Source organism: Bombyx mandarina, chromosome 07, assembly GCF_030267445.1.
Source record: "Bombyx mandarina strain Sakado chromosome 07, ASM3026744v2".
Lineage (NCBI taxonomy): Eukaryota > Metazoa > Arthropoda > Insecta > Lepidoptera > Bombycidae > Bombyx > Bombyx mandarina.
Window position 1 is genome coordinate 7,598,237 of NC_143214.1, and position 12,590 is coordinate 7,610,826.

The window sequence follows — 12,590 nt, forward strand, 5'->3', positions numbered from 1 at the left end:
AGGAAAGGAAAAATATCAAGTAGCTTCCCGCAACTATGACTCAGGCATAGCAATTTACCGCTGTGCACTTAAAGGCATAAGGTCTTTAAACCAGGACGCAATACTGCTTTAAAGCAATAAAAGGCGATGGTAACTACTCGTACGGAAGTACAATTCGCCGTAGATTTTGCAACGATGACATTGGGACTTCAGTGCCGAGTCTCCATGTAGGCACCGAAATTCAAATTGTGATACCTATAGGGTCTGTAAGGTCGTCTGTGCAACTTAAGTACAAAGAAAAGGGGTCTGTCAGGTCAGGGGTCAGTCTAAATATCAGCGGCAGCGCCTGGCGGCTTACCGCCTCGGCCGAGGTAGCCAATGTAGAGTCGAGTAGAGCCGAGTAGAGTCGTCGATTCTTTTTGACATATCCGTCGATCGAGATTCCTTGGAGTTGAGCAGCGTGTCTGGCTGTAGAGTTGAATGTAGTAATAACTCCTACCTCTTCCGAGTTTTGATTCGAGCAAGGATCAGAATTTTTGATTGAGAACGCAGGGTTTGTTTAGTGGCCGCCCACTGAGCTTCTCGCCGGATTTTCTGTGGGTTGCGATTATTGCTTTTGCTAAGGCCAGTACTAGGAAACTCTCAGGTTGAGCTCGTTAGCTCACCTACCAGCCATAGCATAGCTACCTTAGGCTACCAACGAATAGGTAGGGGAAAAAGAGGGCGGCCCCTTCCATCTTGGCAGTTCCATATATAGCGTGCGCCTCTTATTAAAATAATTAGCCTTACGGATTTTAATATCAATTTCGGAGTTCAAAGAAACAGTCCGATCCTCATTAAAATATTAATCATTTGAATGTCAAATTTATATAATACATAAAATGTAGGTACATTTTTACTGTATCTGAAAGCCTTTCAGAGACAGTAAAGTAAGTCAAAAATATGTTCACACACATGAAAAAACTCCTCTGATAGATTTCCATCTTCAAATTACTGAAGAATACTTCTAGTAAAATTGCATTCTAATTTTAACAGAATTAATATTAAAAAGCTGGAAACACTCAAGCATATTCATTACAAATTAATTTTCTTTAGTTACTTTAACTAAAAATAGTTCAATCGATTTAACGGCGAATGAAATAAAAACATATAATTTATTTTACGTATATTATATTATGCATACAACTATTCGTAATATTCATTTATTAATTTTTGAAAAATCAACAAAAAGATAAAATTTTATTATATATGAGAATATTTAATAATTACTCAAAAATAAATATTACTAAACGCATTTTCACTCAGTAAAACATTAAAATTGCCATAACTATTTATCTTATTTGGACACCAGATATTAAGATACGATTCAATCAAAATTTCGTTACATACACAAGATAAAATAAAATTTATAAACAATTTTCAACCTTGTATTTCAAATTAAATTCATCCTACACTGTTAATAATAGCATGAGATTTCAGATAATAACTATAAGCGTGAGAATTTAAAACTAAAACTACATCTGATAATTATTATTAGCTATTCGAGATAAAAGAATGAGATTGATCGAGAGTAACTTATATTAATACTAAAAATTTGTAGACGAGATTTTCAATTCAAGTAGCTATTGCAACACTTGTTAATATCTGCATATGATTTCTAAAAGAATGAATGACCTTGTCTATTTCCATTATTTATGATATCAAAAACAAGATATTAATGAATCGTAATATAGGATCATAGTTATTTTCTTGGGCTCGAAACATTATCGTGGATTGAAAAACGGATTAATCGCATCAAATGCGAATGGCAATAAGAGATTAAGTAGATAAATGAACAAGATAGCGGATAAGTATAAAGTAGGAAGACGTTATGAATTTGAAAAATCAAAGTTGACTGGTATCATGAGTGTCGAATCAATACTCAAACTCACTCTGAGCAAGCTCAGATTTGAGAGGCTTCTTCAACACAAATAGAGAATACATAAATAGTTGTCAACGATAGTAACCTAGATTTAATAACACAGAAAATCGATGGGATTTCTTAAAGCTAATGAAGCCAGTTGACATTTTACTTAAAATTAAGTAAAATCTAAAATATGTTATATAAGTATCTTAAGCTTTCATAGTTAATGGATACTAAAATTGCGTATGTCTACAAATATGTGTTTTACTTATAAACAGTCGAAAAAGTGAGGTAACATCAAACAAGGTGACTAGAAAAGTATTCAAGGTACAAAAGTTAGGTACAAATACTAAGGATTCTAATTCTAGAAAATTTTTAGAGGATGTATAATTATTAACATTTAAAGAAGTCCATTATATAGTTAAATTCTCACTACATCTTTCAACATCGCCCTATGCGATAATTTGCTAAAACTATTAAAAACATAACATATCTCTAATATCTAGAATATTAATTAAGTATACCTACAAAGATTGTGGTGGGTTTTTCGTACCCACATCTGTTCTATGCTCATTTTTAATTTATGAATGTTCTAAATAAATGTACTTCTTAAGAATAGCAACTAGATTCTGAAATAAATATGTAGTTTGTCCACTACTTTCCTATATTGTGCTTGGCACTAAATACACTGGCAACTCCATCAATAGAAATTCATGTTTAAATATATATAAAAAAAATCACATATACATCTAAAACTTTAAAAACTTTAGACCGAGCGAGATACCATTTTAAATCAGAAACTCATTATTCAGCGTTCGTCGCCTTTATTTTTTGTGTTTTATTTAGATTATTATCATTAGTAGTTATAACGCAACTGTTGAATCTGTTAACGACATCGCGTACTTTGCCTTTGCTGATGACCAATTCTTTATCGTATGTCGGTGTAATTAGGCCTTTCTCATTGCCATTACACAATAGCTTTGTGTTCGTCATTGAGTTAGCAAAGTTAGCGCTTTGTGATTTTCTGAATTCTCTCACAGCATTGTCTATATTGTTTATGAGATCTTTGGCCACGAATGACGCTATTTCGTGTTTGATACGATCTCTTTCGTTCATTATCTCAAGCGGTCGGTGATTGCTTGTTTCCTTAACGTCCATTTGTTCTGGACTGTGACTTTGGGTGAGCGAATGCGCGGCAGGACTATCCGGACCCTGGAATGTGATACTAGGATTTGTCACGGTGGTGTTTTGTAAATTAGCTTCTTCTGTTGCTACGTATTTGTTTTGTGGCGTTTTTTCACCGATTAGCCAGTATGTTGTCATTTCACCTTTACCCTGTGAACAAAATGTTTACTCTGGAAGATATTGAATTATTTTACCTACCTTTAAAAAAAAGTCAATGCCCCTATTCAAACAAAACTTATAGGTGGCTTGATTTCAAAATAAATATTACAAAACAAATATACATTCATAAGTTTGTTGACTTTAAATGAAAATCTGAAGTTTTTACCAACCTTCATTGTAATCTGACCTCTGCATTCCAGTTCGAAACAATCGTATAAATCCAATACTTCTTTGGTTTTGGGACTGACGTGTATTCGTAGGGCTTCGCCATGTGACTCCATTCTTGAAGCAGTATTCACTGTATCGCCGAAGAGGCAGTATCTTGGCATCTTTAAGCCAACCACACCAGCCACACATGGACCTGTTAGAATTAGACAATTAGAAAATAGTTCTTCTTAATTATTAATAAACATGACGTAAGTAAAGGGCCTGGGGCTTAATCAACTTTAGTATTCTACGGTCTTTAATGATTGGTGATCTGTGATAATTGTCATTCATGAACGTAGGCAATTTTAGAGCCCCAGCTAAGCTGTTAATGCTAAGGATTCTCATCAAATTTGCTACGAAAGAAGAATATTGTAGTGCTTTGGAAACGCTTTGGAGGAATCTTCAAAAACGCAATGGTTCCAAGTACTTCCTCAGAGCATTCCTTTCTCATAATCATAACCTAGGATAACAATAAAAAAACTGAATTTTACCTAATAAATTAAAGATCGCAGTGAGAACCCGTTAAATAATGGTGTTTACAATCACCCCCAACAGTTTAACACAATTCGAAATATTAAAATAGTTCTAATGATCATTAAAAAAAATATATACCTATATATAAATATAAACTTTGTTATAAAATATTGAAATTGAATTTAAAGAAACTTTTACAAAATCTCTTCAAAACAAATAATTTGTATTCTAACAAACTTTACTGGGTGCCCGAACAGTACCGCATTAGGGTATCTTCAAACTTTTCACACAAGGAACGGTTCGAGTTCGGTTAAAAGTTTGTTTACCATGAACTTTGTACGACAGCTTGAATGTCGTATTTTAAAAGTTTATTTTTGCTCAAACATCTAGGGATTTGTTCTATATTGATAAGAACAACAACAGTATTGAAAGTGACGCTCACACTATGCCTATTTATTTTGGCCGCAACACACGAGGAGAGTGGCGTCACTGACATTGTACTATCTATGGATTGAGACACTTAACACTATGAGATCCATGGGGTCGCATGCCATACGAAAAGTTTCGTTCCGTTACCCCATACTTTCGTACAATAATTTATCTGACATCTTAATTTCGAAAAACCCCTCTGTTAGAATAACAACGTTTTCCTTATAATTTATTATTTTTCGAATGCTCTTAATATTGTATAACAAATTGCTTCTTGCTTACTTTATTCGAATAAGACTCATGAAGATTTATTATTATAGGTATGTGTAGTGCTATATATTTTCCATTTAAGTATAGAAGGGGAAAGACCAAACAGTACAGTACTTTATGGACTCTGTTTTTTAACGGTATTCCGTAATTTAAGAAATAAGAAATAACGAATCTTTTAGGTTTATCAGAAAAATTACCATAACAGTATCAAAAAAAAATACTATAAAAACAAAAGACAAACAAAGTCTTCATGTATCAATTATTTCCAATTCCAATCACTGAACGAAACCTAGTTTATTATATTGTGTATTTACAAAAACAGAGCTTATTCTAATGTCCTTATTAATTAATGATTGAAATTCATTATTCTGTTTCTCAAAGTTAAACAAAAATTAACTTGTATTTAATTCAGTAGCATTCACTAGATCAAGAATGAAAATTGCTTTTTCATTTTATTCATTCGAACTCGAAACAAGGCTTAGTCAAAAGTAATTACTGAAAAATGTTTCTTTTTCTTTCATCCTGGAAAGGTTTTTATTCTTGTTTTACTCGGATAAGATTATTACGTTTTCAACTTACCGTTCTTTAATTTGTTTTAATCACGAAATGGTGGGTAATATAATTTAATTCTAACACCAAAGGGCTTTTGTTTTGTTTATCTAAATCTTTGTTTTCCTTTTCACCGTAAAAGCAAGTGAAGTGGACATTTTTAAATAATTCCGAGAGGCTTAAAACGATTGTATTTAAGTAAAATTGTAAATTATTTAATGTACTATAAATTTGTAAATTGTTAAATAATCCATTTAAATAAATAAAATATATATTTCCCACGCTGCTATTTGATTGACTCTTACCAACATTTATACATTTTATAAGTTCATTTAGGGTGCTTGTAACTTGCACTTTAGTCATAAACGTTCTTATTATATCATTATTTTTCGCCCTTGAATTGCCACTGGCCTTGATATGTGAAGCCAAAGTCGTATTTGCTTTATGAATATCCAACTCTTCAAACTAGATCTTGTAATTAATTTGGTTTATATCTCTACTGTGTTCAATTTACCAGTATGCATCCCGATTCTCAAGAGCAGCCGTTCTCCTGGTCTGTGAGGAACTGTCTTCACGCGCACCGCTCCGAGGAGAGCCAGAGACATGCGAGCGATCTCAGCAGCGTGACGATTACCGTTGCGCATCGGAAGACCCGAGACCACCATATACGCATCACCTATTGTTTCTACCTGTGGCAGTTGAGATAAATCGAGAGTCTTACTGGTAGTAGGACCTCTTGCGTGTCCGCGCACGGGTAGATACCACTGCGCTGCCTATTTCTGCCGTGAAGCAGTAATGCGTTTCGGTTCGAAGGGTGGGGGTAGCCGTTGTAACTATATAAGTCGTCGTGGCCTAAAAGATAAGACGTCCGGTGCATTTGTATGTAGCGATGCACAGTGTTCGAATCCCGCAGGCGGGTACCAATTTTTCTAATGAAATACGTACTCAACAAATGTTCACGATTGACTTCCACGGTGAAGGAATAACATCGTGTAATGAAAATGAAACCCGCAAAAATTATAATTTGCGTAATCACTGGTGGTAGGACCTCTTGGGAGTTCGCACGGGTAGGTACCACCACTCCGCCTATTTCCGCCGTGAAGCAGTAAAGCGTTTCCGTTCGAAGGGTGGGGGTAGCCGTTGTAACTATACTGAGACCTTAGAACTTATATCTCGAGGTGGGTGGCGCATTTACGTTGTAGATGTCTATGGGCTCCAGTAACCACTTAACACCAGGTGGGCTGTGAGCTCGTCCAACCATTAATGCAATAAAAAAAAAATAAAAAAAAATGAAGTTTAGTTTTTATGAAATTAGACATACGTGTTCATTCTTGAACTCCGGGCAATACACAAACATTTTAAATGACGACACTGAACGAAAACAAAAAAGAGAATTACCAACAAACAATAGCAATCTTATTACCTTGTAAACATCAAAATTTTCAATGATGGAATCGAAATTCGTGTATAAATCGTTCAATAAATCCACCACTTCAAGAGGAGTGGATTCCGCGGAGAGCTGAGTGAAGCCAATGATGTCACTAAAATAGATTGTAACTTGATCGTATGTTTCAGCCATAACCGGTTGTCCCATTATCAGTTGAGATGCCACAGACCTATGAAAAAAAATGGAATGAAATATTTTTGATTCTGGAACCGACGAACATAAATTTGCTTCATATCTAATATGAAGTTCGGTATAGATGAAAATTTGGATGAAAATATCAAAAGAATTTCATAAAACTAAGAGTTACCAAAATTAATGTTTTGTGGTTTAATCTACCGTACAAGTTGCCCACTGAGTTTCTTGACGAAACTTCTGAGTGAGTCGAGATTCCGATTTGGTGATAGATTCTGCGAAGCACTTCTCTTGCTAGGGCTAGTGTTAGCAACTTCACTCAGGTTGAGCCCGTGAGCCCATCTAACCGTCCGTATATAGCTGGAATAGCCCCTTAGGCTGCCAGTGAATAAGTGGAAAAAACAAAACAAAGGCGTATGATTTATTTACGTTGAATTTCTTTGTAGAACGATGAAACTTACTTGGGTAGCAGCTGATAAAGAAGCTCTTCGCATTTTCGTTTCTCCTCCAAGTAATCTGAAGTCCTTTCTTCGACCAGTGCTTCGAGATTGTTGGCGTATTGCTCCACTTGAGTGAGCAACATATCCAAACGTGTTGATGTTTCACAGTCCCTTATTAAATATTAATTTTACTAAAGACTAGCCTGTATCTCGAACATTAAAGAACAACATATTACTTATTATTTAAAATACGCCGATTTGCTACTTGCGTGCCACCTGACTTTATATTGTTAGAAACCTTCATTGAAATACCAACAATAAATGTATAGAGTCTGAACTTAAGCGACGCGAGATTACAGATTAATAAGAAAAGTCAAAATAATTAATTTTGAATATTAAAGAAAATCGGCTTTAATATTAAACCCTGTATGTTCGTGTGAATTCATTAAACAATTTAAATCATCTAAGGTAAACATAAAAGTTATATAACTTTCACCGACTCTTCATATAATACAATACAAACAGTAGTACCGTACGTGATTTTCGGTCAAAGACACGCAGTTTCAAAACAATTATGTTAATGAGTTTTATATAACAAAATGAATTTAGTAATAAACACAGCAATTATAATGTTTGTATATATAAAAATGGAACAAAAGCCGTGGCTTCGTTTCTAGTAGGCGAGCTTCTAGATTTTTATCGTACTTCAGTTTATGCACTTCTTAGGTATAGAATATGACTAAGATAAACTACTTACTTGTTGATCTTATGTATATTTTCTTTCAAAGCTGAGAAATCGGGACGATCGTCATCTGGCAGGGTCCAAGGTGGTTCTCCAGTAAGAGATTGACGTGGGGAAGCTGATAATGGCGAAGTGCCACGGTTCCTAGTTTCAGAACTGCCTGTTGTGAAAAAATAAACCTACCTTATAATACACTCATGACAATTCTGTAACATTCAATAAATATTTTAGTCCCATTTCAGACGTTGGGTTTGGACTACATTTTGAAATGGGCATTCCAGAAATATTCATGCGTAAATGTAATTAATGATTCGTGAAGCTTTCGTAATCCCTTTGAGGCTATTATCAAGCGATTAATCATTCATTTAAATTAAGAAGATTTACCTAACCCTTTAGAGATATCGTCCGCTCACCGTGTTTGGACTGGATAAACTCGTCTATGATAATAATTGTGTATTATTCAAGTTCCCTCTTGTAGTATGATCCTATCATTGGCTTCAAATATGCCTTTGAATGCTTAAAACTTTACAAAGCTTGATTTTGGGGTTGGGAAAAGACTGCGATAAATTTAATATTTTAAGCCACGACAGAAATTAATTAAAAATTGTTTTTGACAACAAATTATCAAGGAAATTTTCGAATTTTCGAATTGAAGGAAACCGGGCTTGTACAATTTGACATTTAATTATATTTACTCAACGATGACGATAAGTATACAAATATATACGAGTAGAATTACTGAATTAACTCGGTTTTAAATCATAAATAATTGACAAAACTCAAGGCAATATTCATTAGCTATAAATATTAAGTTGAAAGTCTGAATTTTTATTTCGAAAATGCGTTACGAAATGTAAAACTGTAAGACTTGAACTATTTTTGTCCCGGTATTAGTTAAGATTAAGAAATAGTTAGATTTAAAAATAGATTTAAATATAGTTACAAATAATCAAGTAAAATAAAAATGAGTAACAAGAAAAGAGAAAATACGGAAACCCTTTTTCAAATCTAGCTCGAGAAAAACCATGGAGAGGTCTGGTAGAGGCGATATGGTTCTGCCTCTGGCATATCTGATGTCCATAGACAGCAGTTGACTGTCCTAAATCAATTTACTGATGATAGAACGTATTGTGAGTCCGCACGAGTTGGTACCACCCCCTGCCTATTTCTTATTGAACTTGAGACCTTAGCACTCATGTCTCAAGGTGGGTGGCGGCATTTAGGTTGTAGAAGTCTATGGGCTCAGGTGACCACTAAAGACAAGGTGGTCCGTAAGCCTGTCCACTCACACAAGTAATAAAAAAAAACTTTGTTGTAAGCTCGTCTCCTACACTTGACAACAAAAAAATGTAGCCAGTAACCTGTGACTGAAATTGACTGTGATTTGAAAACCTGAAACTTCACATCAGTACAATAAGAAACTATTCACCCGAACCTACTAGTAAGCCGGGTGGAATTTATCAAACAATAGGAAGCATTTCGGCTAAAACTTTCATGGCAGAGTTCCAAACACCTGCAGAGCTCCCATAAATCCCAGTCTCTGAATATCTAGAAAGAGTATTGAACTGATGTTATGATTTAGTGTGGCTTGCTCACCCGCACTACTATGATCACAGAATATAAGAATTTGCAGATGATTTTCTTTGTACAGACCAAAGTAGATTACTTTTATTAGCCACAAGCACAGACGGGAATTTCACTATTTTATAGATCGATACGGTCCATCTCTTGTTAGATGGTTTTGCAGCTATTTTTATAAGTGGATCACTGTGTACAAGTTAAGTGCACATGTACTTAAATTTAAATACCGCTGCTTTGTTGTATTGGATATTCCCTTTTTTTGAGTACAATATGGAATAGACACGAAACCAGCAGTCTATTAAATTTCGGGTAATGGCAATGATCTGAGGTCCGTCCTATGCCTCAAAAGGGATTATGACGACCTGTTCACCGTCACCACCAACTCACGGGTATGACGTGAGGGTTCTTGTCTTATTAGTCACTAGCGACCCGCCCTCGCTTCGCGTCGGAAACATTAAAACACACATGAAACCAAAAAATATAAAAAAAAAAAAAAAAGTAGCCTATGTTCATCAGGGACAATGTTGGCTTCTAATGGAAAAAGAATTTTTCAAATCGGTCCAGTAGTTTCGGAGCCTATTCGAAACAAACAAACAAACAAATCTTTCCTCTTTATAATATTAGTATAGATAATGTCATGTGTATCACCCGTCAAAATAAGCCAAAAAGTATATAAATTGGTAATACACTAAAGGGACTATTACTCAGAAAAGGCGTACATAAAGTCATCGTGGCTTCTAGGCCATAAATAAATATAAACATTTTCAAATTAAAGAAACCTACAAAAATTTTAAACCTACAGCAAACTTGCGAGTCAAAAAATTCGATAACTAAAATCATTATGATTTCAAAAGTTGTCGGTCTAGCTTTACCGTTCTGACCCGAGCATACTCTATGATCGATGAACCCATGTTAGAGAGTTTACGCAGAGAGACTTTCTCAAATAAATGTCTCCAAAAACGTGTGGGTTGCTTCAGAGAGCTATTTTCACGATTCGTAAATCCGTTATGTGATATGTTACATTTTATTTCTCTTAGATGTGTACACAAAAAAGAAAATATATGGACGGCTGTCTTTTCGTAACCTATATAATCCAGTCAACAGAGACTCACTGTACCCAGGATTTTAAAAGATAAGATAATAATATTAAAGATACACTAGTGGTAGGACCTTTTGTGAGTCCGCGCGGGTGGGTACCACCACCCTGCCTATTTCTGCCGTGAAGCAGTAATGCGTTTCGGTTTGAAGGGTGGGGCAGCCGTTGTAACTATACTTGAGATCTTAGAACTTATATCTCAAGGTGGATGGCGCATTTACGTTGTAGATGTCTATGGGCTCCAGTAACCACTTAACACCGGGTGGGCTGTGAGCTCGTCCACCCATGTAAGCAATAAAAAAAAAAGACACCGACTTATGATTTACAAACAAATATTACTACCGTTTACGTTTATTTGCACAGAGAAGGAAGGAACTCTTCGTATTTTGAGAGCCGGTAGCTAGGTCGACTCTGTTCGATTTCAGACTGAGTATGTTTAATAGGTATCATCGTGAGGTGATGCATCGTGAGCGGTAGCATCGTGAAAACACAGAACACAAAAATAATTGGGAAATCATTTTATACCTATATTTTGAGCGTCTTTCTTTGATTTTAATTTGCATTCGAAGGCAGACGAGCCTATGGGACACCTGTTTGTGAGCAATCGTCGCTCATGGGCATCAGCAATGCCAGGGGTACAACCATACACGCCGCTGCCTTTTATGCTGTCTTCGATCACTTTTTAGTTGAATATGCAATTTCGAAAAGGGCTCATCTCCGAAAATGTAAAATGTTCAGGAAATGAAAAAAACTGATTATTTTCTAAAGCAGTGTAAAATTTAAAATTTTAACTTTTGAGATACATTTTAGTGTTAATTAGCAATTGAAAATTATTGGAATTACTATCTTAAACGTCAGTATATAATATATATTTTATTAGATATTTTATATTTGTGTGATGTGCCCTTTTCGAAATTTACGGTATTGAATACAAAAAAAAGAAGCAGAAAAACTATTTTAAATTTGAGAAACTTTTATTTTAAGTAACTGTTACTCTCAAATACTTCTTAATTATCGGCAATAAATGCTGAGCTTCACATGAACATTTATAAAATTAATATATCCCACATTTTAGCTTTATTGTCTGGATAATACCTACGTTTGAACTTATCCTCCAAGATGGCCGCGCAATAGTCGCAGGCCAACGTGCAGTGTGGTCTTCGCATCTCCAGTAAAGGGCTGACAGCGCGCCGGGGACTCGGAGAGTCCGCGCCTCCAGGGGGAACAAGGGACATCTCTAAACACAAAAATACATAATTACTTTTTTGTATTATACTAAATTGCGCACATTGTTAACGAAAAAATAGATAGGTAGGCTATTTTTGTGAATTTGGAGTCCGAGTGATGACCGATTCTAAACAACTTTTTTGTACTCATAGTTGAGTTTCTATGGGCTCCAGTAACCACTTAACACGAGGTGGGCTGTGAGCTCGTCCATCCATCCAAGCAAAAAAAAACCCGGTAATGTCCCAAAACAAAAATGTTTTTTTGCGTCAAAATTTATTTGATTTCAGAATAAAAACTATGGGAGATTTCAAAGAAACTTTACCATAAGTATTCGTACAAAGAGCATTTTTCATTAAATAAAGTGTTTCTTAAGCTATTCGTTCATTTCCTAAGTACCTACAGCCTTCCAACGTCTGCATTTACGTAGTTAGGCGCTTTTTCAGAACAATCGAGTGCTTTGTAAAGGTTCTTGAGTGCAGTAATATGATACCGGGAAGTAGGTCATGTTTGTAGAGACACGAAACTCTAAAGCAGGCTTCGGTATAGACACACTAAATGCTATAGCTTAATTCTCGTACTATTAATTATAAACTGTCTATTATAACACTTTAATGGTACTACCAATCTGTCTATTTTCTTAAAGAGAGATAGATGTGTAAAAATATTGGAACTGTGACGTCATTTGGCAATCACGTAATTAATGTCTATGAGTTCTGATAACTATTTGCAGCAGAACAATAGAAATAAAAAAAATATTGGGATTTGAGATA

The 12,590-nt window shown here is 35.0% G+C and overlaps 1 protein-coding gene across 2 annotated transcripts in view; it reads right to left on the reverse strand.

The window, feature by feature from the left end:
• Positions 1-1,337: 1,337 nt before the first annotated feature.
• The window catches only part of LOC114249530 (atrial natriuretic peptide receptor 2), a 43,863-nt gene continuing 32,610 nt past the window's right edge, over positions 1,338-12,590 (reverse strand). The window contains exons 2-8 of one of the 2 annotated variants that reach the window (XM_028183143.2): positions 11,693-11,830; positions 7,932-8,076; positions 7,196-7,345; positions 6,579-6,771; positions 5,670-5,844; positions 3,397-3,587; positions 1,338-3,217 (exon numbers count right to left, since the gene is read on the reverse strand). In XM_028183143.2, the coding sequence (XP_028038944.2) occupies positions 2,687-3,217; positions 3,397-3,587; positions 5,670-5,844; positions 6,579-6,771; positions 7,196-7,345; positions 7,932-8,076; positions 11,693-11,828 (1,521 nt within the window). In that variant the 5' untranslated portion in view covers positions 11,829-11,830 and the 3' untranslated portion in view covers positions 1,338-2,686. Of the gene's footprint in view, positions 3,218-3,396; positions 3,588-5,669; positions 5,845-6,578; positions 6,772-7,195; positions 7,346-7,931; positions 8,077-11,688; positions 11,831-12,590 lie in introns of both variants that reach the window. The other variant, XM_089728669.1, reaches the window with a different exon arrangement.